Source organism: Urocampus carinirostris, chromosome 4 (assembly GCF_059441175.1).
Source record: "Urocampus carinirostris isolate Australia breed hairy pipefish chromosome 4, RoL_Ucar_1.0, whole genome shotgun sequence".
In the NCBI taxonomy this organism is placed as follows: Eukaryota; Metazoa; Chordata; class Actinopteri; order Syngnathiformes; family Syngnathidae; genus Urocampus; species Urocampus carinirostris.
Genome location: NC_142352.1, coordinates 10,609,630 through 10,637,191, shown reverse-complemented (window position 1 = coordinate 10,637,191; position 27,562 = coordinate 10,609,630). Strand labels below are relative to the sequence as shown.

Below are 27,562 nucleotides of genomic sequence, written 5' to 3'. Positions count from 1 at the left end.
GTGCGCTGAGAATGTGCGAGCAGTGCGCAATTGCCTACGCACGCAGCTTAGAGGGAACACTGATTACTAGTGTCCTGCAGAAAATCAGTTTTCCATCCCATTTCGATTCAAATCCTCAAGAGTTTCGAACATGAACGCACATGGAAAAACCATCAAAAAGGCCTTACATTTACAAAAACAGTTGTGTGCCTGGAGGGGGTTGAATTTGGCATGTAGAAAGACATTTTTGGAATAAACAATGTCCAAACTGGCTATACGTTTCACATTTAACAATGTATTACATTTCACAGACTTGTATAGTCACCAACAAGAGGTAAAAATATCCCTTTCCAGTTGTGGCGTGGAGATACAGTGAAGAAAATAGGTATTTGAACAACCTGCTATTTCGCTATTTCTCCCACTTCGAAATCATGGAGGGGTCTGAAATTTTCATTTGTGTGATAAAGCTGCAAATATGTATTTGAACACCCGGGAAAATGAATGTTAGTATTTGATACAGGAGCCTTTGTTTGCCATTACAGAGGTCAAACGTTTCCTGTAGTTTTCCACGAGGTTTGCCACACTGCAGGAGGGATCTTGGCCCACTCCTTCACACAAATCTTCTCTAGATCAGTCAGGTTTCTGGGCTGTCACTAAGAAACACCAAGTTTGAGCTCCCTCCAATGTTTTCAGGTCTGGAGACTGGATGGGCCATGCTAGAACCTTGATATGCTTCTTACGTAGTCACTCCTTGGTTTTCTTGGCTGTGTGCTTTGGGTGGTTGTCCTGCTGGAAGACCCAGCCACAACCCATCTTCTATGCTCTGACTGAGGGAAGGAAGTTGTTCCCCAAAATCAGACAATACTCAGCCCCAGTTATCCTCTCTTTAATGCAGTACACTTGTCCTCTCCCATGAAAAACCTAAAAACCCCAAAGCATGATGCTACCACCCTCCACACTTCACAGTAGGGATGGTTTTCTTTGGATAGTATTCCTCATTCTTTTTCTCCAAACACACTTAGTGGAATATTGACCAAAACGTTCTGTTTTGGTCTCATCTGACCACAAAACTTTCTCCTATGACTCGTCTGTATCATCCAAATACTCATATGCAAACTCAAGACGGGCCTTGACATGTGCTGGTTTAAGCAGGGAAACCTTGTCATCCATGATTTTAAAACCATGACGTCTTAGTGTATTACCTACAGTAACCTTGAAAAAGTGGTCTCTTCGGGTCATTGACCAACTCATGTCGTGTAGTTCCGGGCTAATTCCTCACCTTTCAAAGAATCATTGAGACCCCACGAGGTGATATCTTGCATAGGGCTCCACTCCGATTGAGATTGACCGTCATGTTTAGCTTCTTCCATTTTTATAATGATTGCTCCAACAGTGGACCTTTTTTCACCAAGCTGCTTGGCTATTGCTCCGTAGCCCTTTCCAGCCTTTTTTTCTGGTGTCTTTGGACAGCTCTTTGGTCTTCACCATGTTACAAGTTAAAATCTTACTGATTGTATGGACCTCAAACAGGTGCATCTGATTTAGGATGATAAATGGAGTGCAGGTTGATTTCTAATAGGCAAACTAACATATCTTTCAGGGTCAAAGTTCTAGATGATTACACAGGTGATCAAATACTTATTTGCAGCTTTAACACACAAATACATTGTTAAAAAAATCATGCATTGTGATTTCTGGATTTTTCTTTTTAGTTTATCTCTCTCACTGTGGACATGTACCTACGATGAAAATTTCAGACCCCTCCATGATTTCTAAGTGGGAGAAATAGCAAACTAGTAGGGTGTTCAAATACTCATTTTCTTCACTGTATGAGTTCTAAATTGTAAACTATACAACAGGGAAAAAGAAAATTAGTTACAGTTATTAGTTTCTTCATTCAAAAAAAAAATGAGTTGCACCCAGATTACTGACACCAAAAAGTAGCGCGATACTCCGAAAGTAACTATCTAGAGGAAATACCGCATATACGCGCATAGAAGCCACCTCCATTAAATTGCTTTACACTAGCCACTTACCTGAAATACAAGACAATGTGTACGCCAACCTGTGCAGCAGTGAAGCCTTCCTATTTCTTGGCTTGTGGAATCGTGAAAAGCTTGCAAACAAACAGATAGCGGAGATACTCCATATCCATTTTGTTCCTGAGCCTCAAACCACTCTAAGATCTTCGATGCCAGTTCTGGGTACTGTTTCCAGGCATGTATACTGTGTAAATAATTGTATAAATAAAAATACCAAACTTTGGAACTCTTCCCGTAAATTCTGTACTCACGTTTGCTTCACTGGTTTCCGGTTAATTTGTTGTTCCTGTAAAATCCATGCCTCCCTCCCCGCATGTTGCCTACCATTCGCTACTGGTAACACACAACCAAATATGCACATCAAAGCTAACTCCCTGATTTTAGAATTTAATTTTATAGATGTTAATATTTCTTAGATGCGAGTATAATCAGTATGTTCTCATACTCTTGAGATGGTGGTACCATAACTGTATTCAGTCGTATATTGTAAATGTAAACATCCTACAGGAATTTATTCTACCAGATTTAGGCAGGTATGGGTAGGGTTACTTTAACTTGATGACTTTCAATTACTTTTGGATTACTCCAATACCAAATATGCTAATAAAAGACAAAAGAAACTAAATATAAATAAAAGTACTACATTTTGTGCAGGCTCGGGGAGTAGCGGAATACATGGAACGGCAAAAATGATGTTGGCAAGCTGTTTGGATTTATTTTCATTTTGTTTCTGTCGCATTTTATGTTAGTTTTGCCAGAGATCAAAGAAATCAAAGCCAGGAGAGAAAGCTTACCACGTGTTGTGAGTCATCATTTTATTCATAGTTAGTTTCTTTTGTCTTTTATTAGCATATTTGGTATTGGAGTAATCCAAAAGTAATTGAAAGTAATCAAGTTAAAGTAACCCTACCCAACCCCGGATGTAGGGATGTATGTGACAATTTTGGTGAAGCAAGAGTACTCTACAATAAGAGGACACTGTAATTAATAATCTGCATCTAGTAAGTAGCGGAGTAATGCACCATGGCACCAAGCAGTAGCAACACTGAACTGTCGAAATCTATTGACTCATTACAGTACTCATTACCACGAAAAGTAATTGCGTTCCAGGAACGCGTTTCCTTGTTACGTGTTAGTCCAATCACTGCGATACAATAAAAATACATAGCTAATACGCTATGAGGTGCTAAAGCTGCTTTCGCAAAAAGTGCCTTTTTTATGTATTTCTTAAAACGTTATTTTTTTAATACATCAACAACTCAAGGGAGCTGAAATTTCCCATGATGGTGTAAAATAACTCCTGTTCAAATGGCAGAATTGTCTTTTTTTAAACTACTTTAGTTAAATGTTTGTAGCATTCGTTGTAGAGCTGCTGTGTAAAATGTAAAAATTAAAAAAAAAATGAGAAAATGACAAATAAGTGACATTACTATCAATGTGTTTTGAACATTAAAATTATTCATACAATACATTTATAGCTTTCTAAGAAAACATGAACACATATTGAAGCACTTCTTTCGAAACACTTGACCCCAAAATGTCTCCGCATGCTACTTCTTCACAGAGTTTTTTTACTCACTCGTTTCCCATCAGGACTGCGAACGTTGCGCTTGTATCCTCTACAACAGGATTTTGAACATCTCATCTCATCTCATCTCATCAGCCGTACCGCTTATCCTCATTAGGGTCGCGGGGGGGCTGGAGCCCATCCCAGCCATCTCCGGGCAGTGGGCAAGGGACACCCTGAACTGGTTGCCAGCCAATCGCAGGGCACACAGGGACAGACAACTCATTCGCTCATTCACACCTAGGGACAATTTGGACCGGCCAATTCACCTGAAATGCATGTTTTTGGAACGTGGGAGGAAACCGGAGTGCCCGGAGGAAACCCACGCTAGCACGGGGAGAACATACAAACTCCGCACAGGAAGTCTGGAGCTGGATTTGAACCCACGACAGGTTTCCATGACATGAACTGTGCCGCACAAGCGCTAACCACTGCGCCGCCGTGCTGCCGATTTTGAACATAAACAACCATTTTTTGGCAAAGTCTTTAAAACAGGGCAAGGCGATGAATTGAATTTACAATTTAATTTATTTATTCCCATGCAACGAGATTAAACATGGCACTCTTGGGTAAACGTAATAAAGATTTTGAACAGGAAAAAAAAGATAAAGACTCAGGGTAAATAGGCAAAATAATTATAATATAGGGCGGCACGGCGGGTGGGTGGTTAGCACGCAGTCCCGTGGGGCAGAGGTTCAGGGTTCAAGTCCAGCTACTGCAGCCTCCCCGTGTGGAGTTTGCATGTCCTCCCCTGTGTGGGTTTCCTCCGGGCACCCCGGTTTTCCTCCCACATTCCAAAAACATCAGGTTAATTGGCCCGTCCAAATTGTCCCTGGGTGTGAATGAGCCAGCCTTGCGACTGGCTGGCAACCAGTTCAGGGTGTCCCCTGCCCTCTGCCTGAAGACATTTGGGATGGGCTCCAGCACCCCCGCGGCCCTGCTGAGGATAAGCGGTGCAGATAATGGATGGGTTACAGACGCTGCCCTACTTACGAAAAAGATCATAAGTTGAATTTGTTTGTAAGTTGCTTCAGTGCTATATTTTGTATAGAATGTAATAACGGTGCAATGAAAAATAATTTTGCCTCTTAACAATAAGTGCAATACAAACCCCCAAATAAATCGCAAGGTATATATGTTCAATTTTGTGCAATGACATTTCACATCAACAAGAAAAAGCAGTTTTGTGCTCTCATTTAGGGTGGTGACGGCCTCGGGAAGAAGCTGTCTCTTACAGTGTTTGTCCTTGTTTTAAGGGGCCTGTAGCGCCTACCACAGGGCAATGGGTCAAAGAGGTGTTGGCCATGGTTGGAATGTTGATAGCTCTGCTGCGGTATTGGAAGACGGAAAAGTACTCTAACATAGGCAGAGAGCAGCTGATGATCTTCTTGGCTGTGTTGATTACTGCAGACCGATTGCGAAAAAGGTTCTCATCAGCATATTTGCATTTGATACTTCGGAAGAGTCTAAATTTCATTTTTAATTTAAGGATTTTACCCCAGGGCGGCACGGCAGAAGAGTGGTTAGCTCGTCCTCGTCTGCGGCACAGTTTTGTGGTCATGGTATTGAACCCAGCTACTGGCATTCTTGTGCGGAGTTTGCATGTTCTCCCCGCGCTTGTGAAACATTCCAAAAATCATGCATATCAGGTTAATTAGCTGCTCCAAATTGTACCTAGGTGGGAATGAGCGAGTGAGTTGTCTCTGTGTGCCCTACGACTGGCTGGCAACCAGTTCAGGGTGTCCCCTGCCCACTGCCCGAAGATAGCTGGGATGGGCTCCAGCACACCCGCGACCCTACTGAGGATAAGCGGTGTATCTAATGAGATGAGATGAGATAAAATAAAAATTTTACCCGAACTGAAGACCTGGATTGTCTGACAAATAATAATAATAATAATAATAATAATTTCCTTTGTATTGTCATTCTGTGTAACAATGTACACAGAACGAAATGTCGATACACCTGACCCGTTGTAGCGAGCCGATGCAGCCGCAGCCAACAGAGGGCGCCGCCATTTTACCAATGTTATAAGTCTTTGGTATGACTCGGCCGAGGCGCGAACCAGCGACCTCCCAGTGTTCATTTTACCTCTGAAAAGTGATGAGTCCCGGGGACTCGCATGCTCAAAAATCTTTGGGTCCCAACAGAGATCTATGGGTCCCCAAAATTTAGTGTTATCGAGGTTGAAATTGTAAATCGTGACAAATATATAATAAAAATCTATATGTACATTCAGTTTTAATCATTAAATTATTAATTCATTTTCTGCATCAAATTATTGTTGGTAATATACCGATTAAGGGGATAACCACAAACCTGTCTTTTTTTTCATTTTCTCCTTCTATATTCCTTTTTTTCTTAGCTTCTTTACACAACATAATAATTTGTAATATAATGCATCAAAGCAAGTGAGCCGTTTGAGAGCCAGCTCCCTTGAATAAGCCGAAAAAGCCAGTTCTCTAAAAAGAGACGGACTTTTCACCACACAACTCTAGATCGGCGTGCAGACGAAAACTCGAACCGCGAGACCAAAACAACATCTGCCGGATCTGCCTGACGAAAACTTTGGTGTGCGGTAAATGAAATGAAATGATCTGCATTTATATAGCGCTTTTCAAGTCAATGACTTCCCAAAGCGCTTTACAATGTGCTCCACATATCCCAATAGCGGCCCTGCAGCCATGTAAGGCGCTAACCTGCTTATTGGGGGTATTAGGGGTTCAGTGTCTTACCCAAGGACACTTCGACATGTAACACGGACGAGCCGGGATTCGAACTGGGATTCCTTGATCCCAAGACGAGCACTCTACCTCCTGAGCTACTGCCGCCCCATCTTTGTTTAAAAAAATGTAATCGGGTAATAATGACAATTTTGTGTCAAAAAAGTTGCGTCCCGGGGACGCACGTTGATTTGACACTATGCGTCCCCAGCAAAAATGGTGCGTCTAGGACGCGGGGACGCAGGCAAACGAGAACACTGATACTGTCATAAAAAATCCACTCTCGAACCAATCTGTGGTTACAAAGGCATGAACAAGGAAGCCAGTTTTGTGTACAGTAGGTAGATTGAGATGATATTGACATGAATTTGGAATAATTTCACTCCACCATCATACACAGTGGAGATGTACTAGGATAATAGAGTATTGCTGGACAGTGAAATATGTATATACATTCTCATGATAGATACTTGTACTTAGTTTCACTTGCTGTCTCAATGTGCCCTGCTATAAATGCAGCTCCACTCCCTTACCTTGCTGCATTGAATGTAGCAACACTACTAACATAATTCAACAAACAAAAATGATATGATGGATTGAGGGCTGTAACCCTTACCAGTCTTTCTCTCTGCCTCCGTCTTTCTCTGTAAGTTTTTGATACTATTTCATAAAGGAATGATCCTTCCATAAGTAGAAATAAATGAATAAATAAATACCAACAAATAAATGAACAACATAAATACATCAGGGGCAGTGGTTAGCGCGTGTGCGGCAGAGTTCTGAGGTCACGACATCGAACCTCCTGTGTGGAGTTTGCATTTTCTCCCCGTGCTTGTGTGGGTTTCCTCCCACATTCCAAGACATGCATGTTAGGTTAATTGGCCGGTCCAAATTGTCCCTAGGTGTGAATGAGCGAGTAAATTGTCTGTCCCTGTGTGCCCTGCGACTGGCTGGCGACCAGTTCGTGGTGTCCCCTGCCTGATGCCCGAAGATGGCTGGGATGGGCTCCAGCACCCCCGCGACCCTACTGAGGATAAGCGGTCCAGATGATGGATGGATAAATACATCATGTACCGTATTTCACGACTATAATGAGCACCTAAAATCTATTTTTTTTTTCAAAAGCTGACCATGCGCCTTATAATACAGTGCGCCTTATATATGGATCAAAAATATAATGTAGTCGCAAGGTCTCGAAACTAAGGCAAGCAGCCGCCGACTAGATTTTCCCCGTCGGAGAAGTAGTGTGCGGTGTATGCTGGGATATATTGTAAAGCGGCGTCTCCATTTCTGACCAATGTGTCAGTTATCATTTGAATCGTTCACTTTTGGCTAAAGTTATTCGGATGTAAAGGAGGCGGGTCCTTTTCAGCATTTACAGGCTCACATAGGCTAAAGGGGCGAAACAAAGCCTGCAATTGGCCGAAAAAGATGAATGTGAATCACAAGTTAGGTTGCTCGACGGCACGTAGAAAACATTTTTTCCTAGTCTGTATTTGTAAACAGGAATTATGGGGCTAAACAGACAGCTAGCAACAAGCAACTTCTATCGATACAGAGATGTTTCTCGGCGGATTTTTTTCTTTTATTTGTCTGCATTATTGCGTGTTTTGGAGTGTGTAAATATTTTTTACATGGTTGGATTTACTACACTCACGGATGTTGCATATTATGATTGAATGTGATGGCTTCAAGACAATTTTTGTGAGCAACCACGGCTTTATATTTTCCCAGTATCTTGTTTCAGGTTGATCTTGATGTTTCTGTGATGAGTCTATTTTTAAATTCAGTTCAATTCAATTCAAAGAGTTTATTGTCATATGCACAGTATAGAACCACGTATCCCTGCACAGTGAAATTCTTACTTTTCTGTCCACACAGTTGTCAGCGAAAAAGAAAATAGAAACTACAAAATGGTTGGAATCTCTTGAATCCCAAGAGTTTAACCTTCCTAATGATATGTGGAATCACGCATTTGAGTGATTGGTGACATAGTACAGACACGTATTTGCTTCTTTGCGAGCCGTTGGAATGTTAAGGGGTTAATACGTTTGACTGAACTATCTGACTGTTCTGTTGACGTTCCCACTGTAGCGCCTTATAGTCCGGTGCGCCTTATATATGGAAAGTATAGGACAAAAAAATATGTTTAGGGGTTGCACTTTATAACCCAGTGTGCCTTGTAGTCGAGAAATATGGCAATCCCTTATTAGAAGAAAAAAACTGCAATTTATTCATTCATCCATTTTGTCATATAGCCATTTATATATTTTGCTATATATTTTGTCGTGTATATTTTCGTTGTATATTCTTGAATCCTAAACAGTATTTAACTTTGTTTAAAGGAAGTACAGTGTTGAGGATTATTGGCTTGCTATATTGCCAAATTATTTGAATGTAAAACAAGATTTTTCCTGCCATAAGTAGAAATAAATTAATAAATATCTACAAATAAATGATCACATAAATAAATCAAGTAATAACTAACTATAAGACTTTTTTTAGTAATGTATTTATTTGACTATTATATAGGGTGGATGTTGGGTGAGCTCTCACAGCGCCACACGCCGGTAGTGGCGGAAAGAAGCACTACAGTACTGTCCTCTATTTGGAAAATGGTGCACACAATACAAAATCTAACTTAAAGCAATGTCCGAATATTTTTCGACATCCCTAAAAAAATCGTATCTTACCTTTTTTGTAAGTCGAATAGTTGTAAGCAGGGGATCGTCTATATCTATTATTCTTCTTGGGCCTATTTATATAAAATACATGTAATAGATAATTTTTTTTAAATCATAAACATTATGGACGTATAAAAATGTCATCATCCAAAATATTCTATGAATGAATAGCTTTTCGGGTGGCACAATGGCTTTTCAATGTTGTGTGAGAATATTGGACCTTGAAATTATGGATTCCCTTGAGATAATGGTTGTCTGCTCTATTGTGAAACAACTGTTGAATATTTTTTGGGAATGGGTGCTTAACTGTTTTGTATACGACTAATCGAGATCTAAGTTTCACTATATTTTCAACTTCCATCCATTATCTGCAGCGCTTATCCTCAGTAGGGTCGCGGGGGTGGCGGAGCCCATCCTAGCTATTTTTGGGCAGTGGGCAGAGGACACCCTGAACTGGTTGCCAACCAGTCGCAGGGCACACAGAGACGGACAACTCACTTGCTCATTCACACCTAGGAACAATTTGGACCGGCCAATTAACCTGAAAATGCATGTTTTTGGAATGTGGGTGGAGCACGGGGAGAACATGCAAACTTCACACAGGAAGTTCTATTCTCATGACCTCAGAACTGTGCCGCGGACGTGCTAACCACTATTTTCAACTTGTAAAAGACAATTTGTACAGTATGTTCCTCATAACCAGTGTTTAGCACAATACTTAGTTTTCCACTGTAATCAAATAAGTGATTTTAAATTGCTCTTGCGTATATTCCTCCCAAGTTTCTATACAATAACTTAAGTAATCCATAATTAATTATTTTTCTGTCAAATATATGTCTGCATCTAATAATTACTGTTCTTTGCTAATCTGTATTGTATGCTATTTATATGGAGCCTCCAGCTAATGAATGTTAAAAGTACAGTACTACTAATAAAAATCTTGATTTAGTGCCAATCTTGTCCCCAAGGTCTCCAACATTCAATTAGTTGTATTTACTTATTATTTCTATCACGTATTTATTTCATTTATCAAGCTATTTATCACTTTGAACGGAACAGACAACGTTTTGAGCTAGCCTTGTTGCATCGGGAGTTTTCCAATGCACATGATAAAATTGCTTAAAAGGGGACGTAATTTGGTAATATGCTGCAATTTTTAGCATTTCAATACCAATTTGATGAAATGGTTTATTTGTAGACATAAAAGCTATATAACATGTACTTTTCAATTTTTGCAGGTTTTTTAATTCATACGTGCATATTGTCACTGCTACTCTAAAAATACTTATGTCAATTTTCTTGTCGTTTTTAATTTTTACCTGCACGGAATGTGCAATAAAAATGCTGAAAATATGTTTTTAAAAATAGAGATAGGCTTAATGGCCTTCTTCCTTCATGTCTTTCCTAAGTATCCGGTTTGAATCTGTATTAGTGAATTATAATAAAAAAAAAAAGAATACGGACGCTGCCATACTTCAAACGAGGTTCAGGGCGATCGTTTGTAAGTTGAATGTGTTCGTAAGTTGCTTCTGTGCTATATTTTGTATGGAACATATGTTTAGGGTTTATATAAGTATGTTTAAGGCTTGTATAAGTAACCTGCATGTTTTGTACTAAAAAATAAACATTTCATAAAATAATATGCTCTATAAAGATAAATAAAGTGAAGTTTAACTTACTTTTGGAAGATGGGCTTCAAGAGGGCCTCTTCCGTGGTAGAGAGTGGACGAAAACCAAAGCAATCCAACCATTTTCTCAACCGCATCAAGCTTTCTTATTCCACTTTCGTTTCAAAAGAAACCGCTCGCCTCTTCTTTACACTTTACACCAACCATATTGAATGAATGCACGAAATATTAGACAATAAAAATGTCAAAGTTTTTAGTGCGCTGGAGATACAGTATAGTATGTTTACACACGAACTAAGAAGAGGAAGCGGATTTCTTCTCTGGGTGGATGCTGGGTGACCTCTCACAGCGCCACACGCCAGTAGTGGCGGAAAGAAGTACTACAGTCCTGTCCTGTACTCGAATAAAGATTTTGTATTGTGTGCTCCTAACTAACAGCAATGTCTGGATATTTTTCAAATATAAAAATGTTTTCATCTACAGTTTTTCGTAAGTCAACTGGTTGTAATTTGGGGATGCCCAATGTTTAAACCCAAAATGTTTGACTGCCCCTGGCCTAGAAGTTCCATTCCTTGACATATATGTGAAATATCCAATATTAAAATATATACTGGACTTGGCAGTTTAAAAGAATAAGAAGCTGTTTGCCCAAAATTATCGCTCATAACATTTTTCAATATTAAATTGATTTCAGTGATATTTTTTTTAAGTTTGAGCCAAATATTTTCCCTTTCACTGAAAATCAACACCAGCACGAGAATTAAATGTATTGCTGTCCTAGAAACAGGGTTGGGTAGGGTTACTTTAATTTGATTACTTTCAATTACTTTTGGATTACTCCAATACCAATTTTGTGCAGGCTTGGGGAGTAACGGAATACATGGACCGGCAAAAATGATGTTGGCAAGCTGTTTGGATTGATTTTCATTTTGTTTCTGTCGCATTTGATGTTAGTTTTGCCGGAGATCAAAGAGATCAAAGCCAGGAGAGAAAGCTTACCACGTGTTGTGAGTCATCATTTTATTCATATTTAGTTTCTTTTGACTTTTATTAGCATATTTGGTATTGGAGTAATCCAGAAGTAATTGAAAGTAATCCAGTTAAAGTAATCCTACCCAACCCTGCCTAGAAACAACCGATATCACACCCCACTTTATAGCTACTTCACAGGTTGCCATTAGGAAACATAAATATTTTGTGAAATTAATTTTGCCTGTATCTGAAAACAAATATCTAGTAAAGATCCATCCGCACTTTACAATTTTTAATTTGGAACATGACAACACAATTTCCTGGTCACTCTGTAGCATTATAGTATGTCGCTAAGCAACCCATAAAAACAAGTACGTTTGCTGTGTGCTGCGTTATTACACGTTTGTAATTTGGGTCAGCTTAAAGGTTAAGTGAATCACACATAACAAAACATACTATGCTTCTTATGCAAAATATGACTCATACACGGGACATATCCATGAGAGAACATCCAATTTACATTCAATTCCTTTTGGGTTTTTAGAGCCTGAATTTTATGCTCCCCCATACAATGCAGTTAAGTGTATTTTCGCCAGGTAATACAGAACGGCATTGTTTTTATGATTAACTTTTTTTAATAAGCAGTACTAATACCGACATCAGCTCATGGTGGTAATTTCTGCAAATGTGATTGTGTGGATTTTGTCTAAAGGATTAAATGACAGCTCATTTGTGAAAACAAATCATGGGCGAGTGGAAAGAAACATGACAAAAGACTGATTATCCCTAACAAAAATTACAGTTATTCGCTGTGGCAACTGTTGAAGGATTTTATCCATTCATCCATCCATCCATTATCTGCATCGCTTATCCTCAGTAGGGTCGCGGAGGGTGCTGGAGCCCATCCCAGCCATCTTCGGGCAGTGGGCAGGGGACACCCTGAACTGGTTGCCAGCCAGTCGCAGGGCACACAGGGACAGACAAATCGCTCGTTCATTCACACCTAGGGACAATTTGGACCGGCCAATCAACCTGACATGCATGTTTTTGGAATGTGGGAGTAAACCGGAGTGCCCGGAGGAAACCCACGCAAGCACGGGGAGAACATGCAAACTCCGCTTAGGAAGGTTGGTAGCTTGATTTGAACCCATGACCTCAGAACTGTGCCGCACACGCGCTAACCACTGCCCCGCCGTGCTGCTGAATGATTTTATACAGTTTTTAATTAAAAAAACATCAGTTGTGTTGGACAACAAAACAAAATATTAGATAATATAAAACTGTCATGAACCGGAACAGGAGCAGAACCCAAATGCGTGACGTTTCTCACACAAGCCTTTTATTTTACGGGAAATGGGGCAGTCATGCATGTTAGGTAGCAGTCTGGCGTGTAATGACAGTAAGCCATAGGCCGACGAGATCGATACCAATTACCGGAGCAGATATGGGACGGATGGGGTCGATAGCGGACAGGACGGGACAGACAGGATCGATATCAAAACAGTATATTGAACTTGAACAGGACAAACTAGACGGGAACGAAACTGGAAACTGATGTTAAACAGGACATAATAAACGGGAATAATACTGGACAGGAAATACCAACCCGACCGAGTCGAAACCCACGTCTTGCGGGGCAGAGGTTTGTTGACGGACTGACAAAGGGAGAGTGAGAACACTGAGCTTAAATAGAAGGGAAGCCAAACTGTCAACGAGCCGCAGCTGGTGCCACACGGGCGGGACCAATTGCCGCAGAGATTGGGTTCTGACTCAATCCTGTTTTCCTGTTGGTATTTCCAGTCCGGTATTGTTCCCGTTTATTTTTGTCCTCTTCATTATTCTCTCCAGATTTCGTTCCCGTCTTGTTTGTTTGTTTCAGAGTATCGCGCTACTTTTTGGTGTCTGTTTATTTTCGATATCCTGTTTCATTATCTATCCTGTCTGTTTGTCCCGTCCTGTCCGGTATCGACCCCATCTGTCCGATATCAACTCGGGCAATTGGAATCAATCTCGTCGTCTTTCCACACCAGACCGCTGCCTAACGTGCATGACTCCCCATTTCCCATAAAATATAAGGCTTTTGTGAGAACGTCACGCGTTTGGGTCCTGATCCTGTTCTGGTTCATGACAATTGGACCTCATAATTGTAGTGGTTTTCGGATATTTTAGGTTTCTTTTTCCGATGTCACTCTTGGGAACTTATTGGTCTACTTTTAAAAGATAGCTGGCTGAATACCTGTTCATTGCTATTTTGGAGATTGTCATAAGTTATTTGTCTTTGGAGGAATGGCATGCATGGAGAAAAATTGCCTGGAATTCTTTGTCTCAATGACAAGTGTAGCTGTCATTTTTCAACACATTTCTTCGACAGTCTGCATCCACCAATGGCAGACGGTGCATTTGACACCATGGCCCTCAGGGTGAGCTAATCCACCTCTTAATGCCCGTACGTATTGCATTGCACACATAATCCTCACCTAGTGACGTGCAGAGACAATAAAGACTATTTTATTCTATTATTTTCTCCATCCATCCATCCATTATCTGCATCGCTTATCCTCAGTAGGGTCGCAGGGGTGTTGGAACCCATCCCAGCTATCTTCGGGCATTGGGCAGGGGACACCTTGAACTGGTTGCCAGCCAGTCGCAGGGCACACAGAGACATATAACCACTCGCTCATCACACCTAGGGACAATTTGGACCGGCCAATCCACCTGACATGCATGTTTTTGGAATGTGGGAGGAAACCGGAGTGCCTGGAGAAAACCCACAGGGAGAACATGCAAACTCCACACAGGAAGGTTCGATCTCATGACCTCAGAACTGTGCCACACACGCGCTAACCACTGCGCCGCTGTGCCGCTCTATTCTATTCTATTCTATTCTATTTTTATTCTCTTCTATTCTATTTTATTTGTATTCTATTCCATTCCATTATTCTACTGTCTGGTGAGCCACTGTCAGATTTACAAATAAATGAACCTACATCTTGTTTATCATTTGATTACAAGATCAAAAAAAGCAATATACAAATTGTAGCATAGAAAACAATTCTATATTGTTTTACCTAAACAATACTTTTACTTTTGAATAAAACTATTGATTGATACGTAATCATCCATTGTGAAAAAGTCTATGCAACAAGAAAATATTTACTGTATGGCTTGACTGTCACTATTTTTTCAGCCAAATCAGAATCCTTAGTCTCACTATCTCCCTCTGCCATGAGGCAAGAGAATTACATGCCTCACTCTGCATCTGCAGACTCTCAGCGCAGTTATAAGTTACATACTAATTGTATGAACAATATTCCAATGGTGGGCCATTGGGGTCCGCGAGGCCTTCTCTGCTGGCCTAAGATACAGTATCTGAATCATCCATCCATTCTTTGCACCGTTTATCCTCAGTAGGGTCTCGGTGGTGCTGAAACGCACATCCCAGCCATCTTCGGGCAGTGGGCAGGGACTCTCTGAATTAATTGCAGGGCATACAGAGACAGACAACAGTCACTCATTCACACCTAAGGACAATTTGGACTGGCCAATTTGCCTGATGTTGATTAGATTTTGTCCATGAATACTTATAAAATAATTCCAAATCGTCTTTCAACTTCCTTCCGTTGCTCTCTCCCTGGATGCGCTGCTTCCAGGTGTGTGCTTTCATTTTCAAGTAATAAATCAATGACATTTATGCCATTACTTGTTGTTCGGGTCATTAATCTGTTGGGAGGCCTTCACAAAGACTGCTGAAGGCTGCGAGGCATACCATCAGGGTTAGAGAAAGCTGTTGGTTTAGCTAATCAAATTTCCAGTGAGCGTTCGCTGGAAGGCCTCAGGACATTTCAGCTAGGGGGAGGTATTGCACTAAAGTCTGTCATTGAAGTGATGTTTCATTGAACGCATGTGCGTGCCTGAGGTGTAAGCTGTGTCTGCCACAACTAGGAAGTAAACAGAGTAACAATTTCAGAAAACATACATCATTTTGTCTTTTTATCCGTATTTCAAAATCATTCCAATGTTCATGAAAAAGTCTTGAATCTAAAAAGTTATTGCACTTTTATTTCATTGCAATAGGCAAGTCATGTTTATTTGTGACGCCCTTAATCACAAAGAGTCTCAAAGGGCTGCACAGACCACAGATTTTTACAAACCACAGACTATTATGACACCATCCCCTGATCTAAAACCTACATGAGGGCAAGGAAAAACTCAAAAACCCCAACATGAGGAAAATGAAGAAACCTTGAGAAGGGACCGCATATGAGGTAATCCCCCTTCCAAGGATGACGAGGCTGAAATCAATTTTGAATAAAGAATATTAAACATATATTTTCAACATAAAATAAAGGTTATTCATATACTATATAATAGAAGTGTGTTTTAAGCTTAGATTTAAACATTTTCACTGAGGTTGCAGGGGGAAGAGCATTTCACAGCACCGGGGCCCGAATGGAGAAGGCTCTCGAAGGCTCTCGAACCTGCTGATCTCTTCTTGGCTCTTGGGATCACTGGTAGACCAGAATTTTCAGAGCGAAGGCTCCGAATTGGAACATAGAGGGAAAATAAATCTGAAAGATAGGAGGGAGCAAGTCCATGCATGATTTTGTATACTTCCAACAGAACCTTAAAAATCACATCTTAAGCTAACAGGGAGCCAATGCAGTTTAGCTAAATCCGGTTAATGTGATCTAACTTTCTTGTCTTGGTTAAGAGCCTCGCTGCAGCATTTTGTACCAGCTGAAGGCTCTCGATTTTGGACTTCGGGAGATCGGAGAGTAGTGAATTACAGTAATCGAGATGAGAGGTAACAAACGCATGGATTATCATCTCCACATCCGACTGAGACAGCATAGGACGAATTTTAGCAATGTTGCGAAGATGGAAAAAAAGTTGTCCCAGTAATATTCTTAACGTGTGTTTGAAACGACAGATTGGGGTCAAATATGTCATTTTTGACTGAGTCACTCTGGGTGATATTACATTTGTCAATATTCAGAGCAGTTTTTGAGAACAAGTCACGGCATTTAGATGGACCAATATTGTTCCAATACACTGCGTTTTCCTTGCATCATTGTTATAACTTGGGACAGTGTTTCTAAGCACTGCGTTGCATTTTTGGCTTATTTATTCTGATAGTATTTTTATTTCTTAAGTCTTTACGTGTTTAACGCTGGAGTGCCATGTCTTATCTCATTGCATACAATCTTTTAGGACGTTTATGAATGACAATAAAGACTAATTTCTTCTATTCTATTCTTTGATCCAACTAAATTATCCATCCATTCATTATCCACCCCGCTTATCCCCATTAGGGCCACGGGGGTGCTCTAGCCAATCCCAGCCATCTTCGGGCAGTGCATAGGGGACACCCTGAACTGTTTGCCACCCAGTTGCAGGGCACACAGACAGGCGACTCACTCGTTCATTCGCACCTAGGGACAATTTGGAGAACATGCAAACTCCACACAGGAAGGTTTGATCTCATGCCCTCAGAACTGTGCCGCGGACGCGCTAACCATTCAGCCGCCGTGCCGCCCTCCTACTAAATAATAAGAGCGTATATTTTTTTCACTCTACAGTGAATTTTCAACTTTTTTATATTATACAACTTTAAGCAACTCGGAATCTCTGAAAAACACACAACACAATGTTGATTGAAAATATTGACGTTCAACAACAAATAAACCATAAAAAACAAAAATAAACTTCACATATTCTTTAACTTTACATTGAAAAATTGTCCCTGAAATTCAAATACGTGCAGATGTAAAAAAACAATTGAAACCTTTGATCCTCAATAAATTCACGTCACACAAAACAATCCTTAAAAAGAAAAAACATGCATATTGACCAATCACCAGAGAAAAACCAGCCCTTGATTGGCGGGGAGTCAGTTCCTGTCGTTCACTTCCAAGAGCCGGCTCATTGAGCCGGTTTCCTCGATGACGACACCACTCAAGGCCGTCACTGAAGGCCTAAGTGTGAAACACACGGCCTGCACTGTAATGTTCATAATACATTGGGAAAATTCAGCAATTTTGCTAAAGAAAATCTAAAAATTCAGAAGTTAAAAGAGAATGAATTGTAAGCAAATATAACCATTTAGTGTACCGTAAATTCCAGACTATAAGCCGCTACTTTTTTTCCAAATATTCAGCCCTGCGGCTTATTCAGTGAAGCGGCCAATTTATGTAATTTTTCTAACTGCCATTAGCCGCACTCGAGTACAAAAGGTAAGATTTAGACCGGTGGAATAAGTGTGCCGAGGCAGACGGCATCCTCTTAGTTTGCGTACGAATTGTCAGTCTGACAAAGGTTCTTTCCGATAAAGGAGAAAGATGAGGACGGGTAACCGCGAAATTCGCAATTGTGGTATGGTTTTTTTAAACACATGCGCATGATGCCTTGCGAGCGAGTTATTAGAAGCGCGTTGGTACCTTTCACAGGCACGGTTTGGGATGAAAATTATATTATTATTATTAAAGCTTTGAAAACTCTCTCGGTGTACCGTCTTTCTTTGTAAATACGTGTAACCATGTATAATATGTATTTGCAACTGTATATTTTTGTAATGTATTTATTTTAGAGACTTATTGTGATATGTTTTCTACGAGCGAATCAAAAAGAAGGGGCGGAGCAAACGCGGGCTGACGGGAAGTGGGGTGAAGCTGAGTTAAATCTGTTTGTTGTTGCAGCGGACAATAGTGTATATAATAGTGTATATTTTTCCCACCCTTAACTTTGGAAATACACATTTTTTCATTGGATTACTTTCAACGGGACCCGGACTTTAAAGGTCTGCATTAAATTCTAATTACAGGTATCATTTTCCGATCATGTTGCCGATTGTGGTGTTTGGATTGTATACTATATTTATAGTTACAATCGCGGCACATAGTCAAATTCGGGATAAGCTTTTGACTTTGCTACATGTTTTATTGTGGGCGCATGCGGCTTATATACAGGTGCGGCTTGTGTAAGGACAAAACCAATAATGCCTGTAAAATGTAGTGCGTGCGGCTTATAATCAGGTGAGCTCTATAGTCCGGATTTTACGTTATTTTTATATTTAGATTTCCAGCCTCCCCTGCACGTCACTGTCAATTTTCAATCACATTAACTGCAGTTGTGTTGAAACACAGTGACTCATTTCCTACTTAGGTGTCTGTGGTAGGTCTTAAATCATTCAAATCATAATGTGCTTTCAAACTTCCTCACATTCCAATGTTTTGAAATAATAAAAAGATATATATTCGAGCCTTGCCTAATATCACCTTAGGTCTGTTTACATTTGGTGACCCAGCTGGGAACAAAAATTCCCGGAGGGGTTTGTACATTGGAACACAAAAAAACAATCCTCGACGATAAGGCTTCGATGGAGGAATATATTTGATAATATTCCAAATACAGATAGTACAAAAGCCTTTGACGTACATTAAGAGATAAAATAGCTGTTGTTGAACATGATTGATCGGTTTCTAGCTGAAATGGGATTTGATTATATGAAAAATGATGGGTTCTTTGATAACTCCTTTTCACGAGAACAAAATTACTGTTTAGCTATTAATCATGCAGAAATGTTGATTTTTCTTTTTTTTTTTATTACCACTTTTATTTGAATTTGTTACAATAAAGTACCGTATTTTCCGCACAATAGGGCGCACCCCCAAAAAATAGTTTTTGGTCCTATATCTTCCATAGATAAGGCGCACCGGATTATAAGGCGCTACAATGGGAAAGTCGACAAAACAGTCAGATGATTCAGTCCAACTGATTACCCCCTTAACATTCCCAAAGCTTGCAAAGAAGCAAATACGTGTCGTAGACACGTGCGGATGCAGTGTCCGTACGATGTCACTTAAATGCGTCATTTCAAATATCATTCGGAAGGTTAAAGTCTTGGGATTCAAGAAATGCCAACCATTCCTTAGTATCTATTTTCTTTTTCGCTCGCAACTTTACTGTGCATATGACAATAAACACTTGGAATTGAGTTTAATTCACTCAACTCATCACAGCAACATCAAGATCGTTCTAAAACAAGATACCGGGAAAATATAAAGCCGCATAACTCACTTAAGTTCTCACGTTCAATAATGATACGCAATCATGGTCTTCTTACAACCGTGAGTGTAGTAAATCCAGGAGAGCAAAATATTTACAAATACAGACTAATGAAACATGTTTCTTTATGGCGTACTTTAGCAAGCTTGCTATTCAGTCATCTTTTTCGGCCAATTGCAGGGTTCGTTTTGGCCCTCTAGCGTATCCAAGGCTCCGAATAACTTCAGCCAATAGCGATCGATTTAACGGATGTTTGACACATATTTTTCGGCCAATTGCAGGGTTTGTTTTGGCCATCTAGCCAATCAGAGGCTCCGAATAACTTTAGCCAATAGCGATCGATTCAAATGATGATTGACACATCTTTTTCGGCCAATTGCAGGGTTTGTTTTGGCCCTCTAGCGTATCCAAGGCTCCGAATAACTTCAGCCAATAGCGATCGATTGAACGGATGATTGACACATCTTTTTCGGCCAATTGCAGGGTTTGTTTTGGCCCTCTAGCCATTCAGAGGCTCCGAATAACTTTAGCCAATAGCGATCGATTCAAATGATGATTGACACATTGGTTAGCCAATGAAACGCCGGTATATAAATCCCAGCATACACCGTGGACTACTCCATGTTCGGGGGAAAATCGAGTCGGCGGCTGTTGCGTAAGTTGCGAGACCTTGCGAATTTAATATTGAGCCATATATAAGGCGCACTGTATTATAAGGCGCATGGTCAGCTTTTGAAAAAAATTAAGACTTTTAGGTGCGCCTTATAGTGCGGAAAATACGGTATTTGTTTTGCAGATGAGAACGCAATAATACTACCAATAACAAGCCACTTGATTCATCACAAAATCCCATTTAATAAAAAAAAATAGGCTTAAAAGGTAGTGTTCATTTTCTGCCTCAGTAAAGCGGTACTGAAGCAGAGAATTAACACTATAATCCAGCTACCAACCTTCCTGTGCGGAGTTTGCTGGTTCTCCCCGTGCTTGCGTGGGTTTCCTCCGGGCACTCCGGTTTCCTCCCACATTAAAAAAAAAAAAACCCCATGCATGTCAGGTTAATTGGCCCGTCCAAATTGTCCCTAGGTGTGAATGAGCGAGCGAATTGTCTGTCCCGTGTGCCCTGCGACTGGCTGGCAACCAGTTCAGGGTGTCCCCTGCCCACTGCCCAGAGACGGCTGGGATGGGCTCCAGCACCCCCGCGACCCTACTGAGGATAAGCGGTACGGATAATGGATGGATGGATATATACTGGACTGTCTCAGAAAATTAGAATATTGTGATAAAGTTCTTTATTTTCTGTAATGCAATTAAAAAAACAAAAATGTCATACATTCTGGATTCATTACACATCAACTGAACTATTTCAAGCCTTTTATTATTTGAATATTGCTGAATTTGGCTTACAGCTTAAGAAAACTCAAAAATCGTATCTCAAAATATTAGAATACTTCCTCAGACCAAGTAAAAAAATAATTTTATAACAGCAAAACTAAATCAAACATTTGAAAATGTCCATTGATGCACTCAGTACTTGGTTGGGAATCCTTTTGCACGGATTACTGCATCAATCCGGCGTGGCATGGAGGCAATCAGCCTGTGGCATTGCTGAGGTGTTATTGATGCCCAGGATGCTTCGATAGCGGCCTTCAGCTCATTTGCATTTGTAGGTCTGGTGTCTTTCATCTTCTTCTTAACTATACCCCACAAATTCTCGATGGGGTTCAGGTCAGGGGAATTAGCAGGCCAATCAAGGACAGTGATGCCATGGTCAGTGCACCAGTTACTGGTGGTTTTGGCACTGTGGGCAGGTGCCAGATCATGCTGGAAAATGAAATACTCATCTCCATAGAGCTTTTCAGCAGATGGAAGCATGTAGTGCTCTAAAATGTCTTGGTACACAGTTGCATTTACTCTGGACTTGATGAAACACAGTGGACCAACACCAGCAGCTGACATGGCTCCCCAAACCATTGCTGACTGTGGGAACTTCACACTGGATTTCAAGCAACTTGGAATTTGCTCTTCTCCAGCCTTTCTCCAGACTCTGGCGCCTTGACTTCCAAATGAAATGCAAAACTTGCTTTCGTCTGAAAAGAGGACTTTGGACCACTCTGCAACTGTCCAGTGCTTCTTCTCCATAGCCCAAGTCAGACGCTTCTTCCGTTGTCTTGAGTTCAGAAGTGGCTTGACCATGGGAATACGGCTATTGTAGCCCATTTCCCGGACACGTCTGTGAACTGTGGCTTTTGATACCTGGACTCCAGCTTCAGCCCACTGTCTTTGAAGCTCCCTCAAATTGTGGAAGCGGCTCTTCTTCACAATTTTGTTAAGGCTGCGTTCATCTCTCTTGGTTGTGCAGCGTTTGCGGCCACATTTTTCCCTTCCAACAGACTTTTTGTGGATATGCTTTGAAACTGCACTCTGTGAACAGCCTGCTCTTTGAGAAATTTCTTTTTGTGTCTTACCCTCCTGATGGAGGGTATCAATGATGGTCCTCTGGACAGCAGTCAGATCAGCAGTGATTTAGTTTACTGAACCAAGCTGAATGTTTTTAAGGCTCAGGAAACCCTCGCAAGGTGTTTCGAGTTAATTAGATGATTCAGGTGATTAGTTGAATAGCCTACTTGTATACTTTTTCATGATATTCTAATATTTTGAGATAGGATTTTTGAGTTTTCTTAAGCTGTAAGCCAAATTCAGCAATATTAAAATAATAAAAGGCTTGAAATAGTTCAGTTGATGTGTAATGAATCCAGAATGTATGACATTTTTGTTTTTTTAATTGCATTACAGAAAATAAAGAACTTTATCACAATATTCTAATTTTCTGAGACAGTCCAGTATATATGTATATATATCCCACCCTAGTGGTTGTAATTATTCATTATCACCTCCTCTGTTGAAAACATATCTCTTATACATGGATAACTGAATTGTCACCTTTAAATCCCCAGACGGGTCTGTTCAAGTTGTCAAGCGAAGAGTTCTTCATTCAGCCTCTGGAAAAGCCCCATGATGAGCCCACCGCACAGCAGGCACATGCCGTCTTTAAACGCCACGCTCAGTTCCCGACATCCCAGAGTCCGGTTGTGCAGCCAATCTCGGGGAAACAAGCCATTAAGGCTTCATGTGGAGTTAAAAGTAAGTGTCTACTCGTTGTTCAGATGTTACTGCCAATGGTCCATTTAATTTTCCATGGATTGAACACATAAACCCTATTTCACATTTCTTGGAATCATGAGAAGCAACTTCAGTCCTGCTTGTTACAACCAAATCATTCTCACACTTGTACAAAACCTGAGAACAAATGAAGTTACATTATGCTGGGTTTCCTGCAATACAAGTTTATTTCTTTTTTAAAAATTTTAATAAATTGGCCAATTTAATTGATTAATTTCTTTTGAATGTAACAAGCTGCTAAAATACTAGCTATCGCTAAACTTCACCGTTTGTTTCGTTGGTTGGACTTGTGCGCCTGCCCCATTGTCTGACTGACAGCATACACCAGCCTATCAAATTCGCATACAATTATGCCAACTCAACAGAGACACCTACAACCTGCCCCTGGTAAAATTTGCTGTGTGCTGTATGCTGCAGAACACAATGTACGGTACGTTAATGCAAATGAAATGAAATGTCCTGCATTTATATAGCGCTTTTCGAGTCAAGACTTCCCAAAGCGCTTTACAGTGTGCTTCACATTTCCCAATAGCGGCCGTGCGGCCATGTAAGGCGCTAACCTGCTTATTGGGGGCATTAGCGGTTCAGTGTCTTACCCAAGGACACTTCAACATGTAACACGGAGGAGCCGGGATTCGGACTGCGATCTCTTGATCCCAAGACGAGCGCTCTACCTCCTGAGCCAAGCAAGGGAATACCGTATTCTGTGTTCCTGTTTCTTTTTCCACTGACTGACCAAACTAAATTCAAGTCAGTCAGTCATCGTTCATTCGTTTGTCTATTCATTAAACATATGTAAAATGAATGAGACATAACACCAAGATTCTGAAACAGAAAGTTTAACGGAGGATTAGAAAAACAAGTCAAGGGAACGAGAGGTAGATTAAAGCTTGGCAGGCCATCAAGCTAATAAATGACTGGAGGAAACTGCACAGCACCTGTGTTACTAAACAGTGTCTGGCAAGTAAATATTGATATAGTAATTTGCTTTCTAGATTCCCATCATTTGGCAGAGATTGAAAGAAAGCGGGAATACTGGGAGCACCGCCAGCACAGAAGGAAAAGAAGGATCCATCAACGCTCCATCAGTAAAGAGAAGTGGGTCGAAACACTGGTGGTGGCTGACCCGAAAATGGTTGAATACCACGGCAGCAAAGGCGTTGAAAACTACATTCTCGCCGTCATGAACATTGTAAGTATAAAACCTAAATGGAGTGACTGTTGTCTTCTTAAATAGGATCAAATGCATCCATCACATTTCTCCCCAGCATATAATGTAGAGTGGTACAAGGAAGCTAGAGTCGGATTTATTATATATATGTACCACAGCCATATCCCCCTAGTGGGAGGTGGCTAGAGTCATTTCTGACTCGTTTTGGGAGATTGATTTAGAGGAGGGGATTCCCAGCCCCCTCGCTCAACCCAACTGAGGTGTTGGGAGTCATTAGGTGACCAAACCCCCCAATTCCAACCCCTAATGCTGAACGGCAAGCAGGGAGGCAACAGGTACCAATGTTCAAGTCTTAGGTATGATTCGGCCGAGGCTTGAACCACAACCTCCCAGTCTCGGGGCGGGCGCCATAACCCCAAGGCCACCGAGAGTCGGGTTTATAATTGTGATAAACATAATAAACAGGGGCAGCACGGCGGCGCAGTGGTTAGCGCGTGTGCGGCACAGTTCTAAGGTCTTGGGAACCTCCTGTGTGGGTTAAAATCCAGCTACCGGCCTTCCTGTGCGGAGTTTGTATGTTCTCCCCGTGCTTGCGTGGGTTTCCTCCGGGCACTCTGGTTTCCTCCCACATTCCAAAGACATGCATTTCAGGTGGATTGGCCGGTCCAAATTGTCCCTAGGTGTGAATGAGCGGGCAAGTTGTCTGTCCCTGTGTGCCCTGCGATTGTCTGGCAACCAGTTCAGCGTGTCCCCTGCCCACTGCCGGATGATTGCTGGGATGGGCTCCAGCACCCCAACGACCCTACTGAGGATAAGCGGTGCAGCTGATGAGATGAGATGAGATAATAAACAGGGTTGGGTAGAGTTACTTTAACTTGATTACTTTCAATTACTTTTGGATTACTCCAATACCAAATATGCTAATAAAAGACAAAAGAAACTAAATATGAATAAAATGATGACTCACAACACGTGGTAAGCTTTCTCTCCTGGCTTTGATCTCTTTGATCTCCGGCAAAACTATGAAAATAAATCCAAACAGCTTGCCAACATCATTTTTGCCGTTCCATGTATTCCATTACTCCTCAAGCCTGCACAAAATTTAGTAATTTTACTCATATTTAGGTTCTTTTGTCTTTTATTAGCATATTTGGTATTGGAGTAATCCAAAAGTAATTGAAATTAATCCAGTTAAAGTAACCCTACCCAACCCTGATAATAAAATACCACTTACAAGATTTGATTTGCAGACTTTTGGCATCTTACTTGAGAATGATTCTTTTACCTGCAGGTATTTCCAAGTTTTCCCAGTTTTGCATTTGTAACTAAATGTCAAATTGGGCCCTAATTATTGCTAGCCCAAAGCAAAGAGGGCCTTCGGGGCTGCACTGTAGAATGGTTGACACAACAGTTGACTACAGAACCTCCGTGTCCTTTTCCCCCCTCAATAGGTGAATTACTGCAGAGGAAAACAAAAGCATCCATCTTACTGAATGTGTGTTCAATTATTTGCATGAATACATTTTTCTTCGTTGTTCTGACTGAAGACAAAAAAAGCAACAAATCCAGCAATATAGTATTGTAAAATTGCAATCATTTGTACCTTTAATGTCTTATTTGGAGATGATTGGTTTCGTTCTCAAAAACAGGGTTGATTGTTTTAAACATTTTGCTTTTCTTAAATTCAATCCATTTTTCTGGCCATTTAGGCAGTGCTTCTCGACTGCTCTGACTTCAAGACTAACCGTTCCACCGTAGTGACTAGTGGTGACCCAAATCAAGAAAAACAAATCCACCTCTTAAATTTATCGAAAAAAAGGATTGTGGAGTTTAAAACAGAGATAGTAGAATATAGTCTCATCTCATCTCATTAGCTGCACCGCTTATCCACAGTAGGGTCGCGGGGGTGCCGGAGCCCATCCCAGCAATCATCGGGCAGTGGGCAGGGGAAACCCTGAACTGGTTGCCAGCCAATCGCAGGGCACACAGGGACAGACAACTGGCTTGCTCACACCTAGGGACAATTTGGACCGGCCAATCCACCTGAAATGCATGTCGGAAAGAACCTACAAACTCCGCACAGTAAGTTCGGTAGCTGGATTTGAACCCACAAAGGAGGTTCCCAAGATCTTAGAACTGTGCCGCACACGCGCTAACCACTGCGCCGTCGTGCTGCCCTAGAATATAGTCTACTTTTTAAAAAATTAAAATGACTACCATAACAAAATTGATTTCAGGAACTGTATATACACGCATTTAAGGGACCTGCTAAAACTGCTTACATACAAAAGTAATTTGTACCCAAAATATTTATTACACGTGTACCAAAATATTGATCATTTTTAAACAGGGTTGGGTAGGGTTACTTTAACTTGATTACTTTCAATTACTTTTGGATTACCCCAATACCAAATATGCTAATGACAGAAACAAAATGAAAATAAATCCAAACAGCTTGCCAACATTATTTTTGCCGTTCCATGTACTCCGTTACTCCCCAAGCTTGCACAAAATTTAGTCATTTTATTCATATTTAGTTTATTTTGTCTTTTATTAGCATATTTGGTATTGGAGTAATCCAAAAGTAATTGAAAGTAATCCAGTTAAAGTAACCCTACCCAACCCTGTTTTTAAACTATGTAAATAATCACAGTTCATGGATACTTTTACCACATGGGTCGTCGGGGCACCACTGAGGGCGCAACTCTGGACAGCTTTCTCCACTGTTGACGGTTCTTTGCCTGTTTTTGGGGTCGTTGCAAAGTTGGCACCAGTCCATTCCTAAATTTTGTTGGCCCAGTTCTTTTTTGGTCTTCCTCTCCTCCTGCGCCCTTGGATTGTGCACTGGAGAATGATCTTGGTCAGCACTGATGATCTTGTGTTGTGACTATACCACTGAAGTTTCCGTCCGCGCACAGTTGACAACAGTTCTTCGTAAGGTCCAATGTCCCCTCTAATGGTGTTGCGCACTGTTTCGTTTGTCACATGGGCAAAGTAGCCCAGAACATTCCTGTAGCATCGCATCTCCATGGCCTGGATTTTCTTGTCTCGCGAAAGAGGAAGATGGAAGTAACCAGCGGTTGCATGAGTCCGATCTTTGATTTCACTGCTATGTCCTTGTCCCGACAGAAGGGTTTTGGTGTTTTCAGCTATCCTGGCCATGATTTCTGATTGTGACCCCTCTTCTGATATGACAGCTCCAAGATATTTCAATTTGGTGACAGGTTCTAGCTTTCTGTGGTTAATGGTGATGTTTGTGGTGACACTTTGGGGATTGTTTGTCATTACTTATGTTTTTTTTCTGTGCTGATTTCCGTTTCATACTGGGTTAATGCTTTGTTGGCGATTGACCAGATCTCTGAGTTCCTATTCATCTCCTGCCAATATTATCCGCAGAACAGAGGTTAGTGATGTTGTTTCCCCTAATACTGACTGTTCCGTCAGAGCTTCGGACATGATCTTCTCCAGGAAGATGTTGAATAAAGTTGGAGAGTGAATGCAGCCCTGTCTCATACCAACTGTGGTTTAAAACCGCGCTCAAATGGCACCATT

General features: G+C 40.9%; 1 protein-coding gene across 3 annotated transcripts in view; it reads left to right on the top strand.

Moving 5' to 3' along the window:
• Window positions 1-27,562, top strand: part of adamts7 (ADAM metallopeptidase with thrombospondin type 1 motif 7) — a 223,794-nt gene that overhangs the window by 4,842 nt on the left and 191,390 nt on the right. For all 3 annotated transcript variants that reach the window (XM_088333622.1, XM_088333620.1, XM_088333621.1), the window contains exons 3-4: window positions 22,614-22,800; window positions 23,835-24,031. In XM_088333622.1, the coding sequence (XP_088189748.1) occupies window positions 22,614-22,800; window positions 23,835-24,031 (384 nt within the window). The remainder of the gene's footprint in view (window positions 1-22,613; window positions 22,801-23,834; window positions 24,032-27,562) is intronic.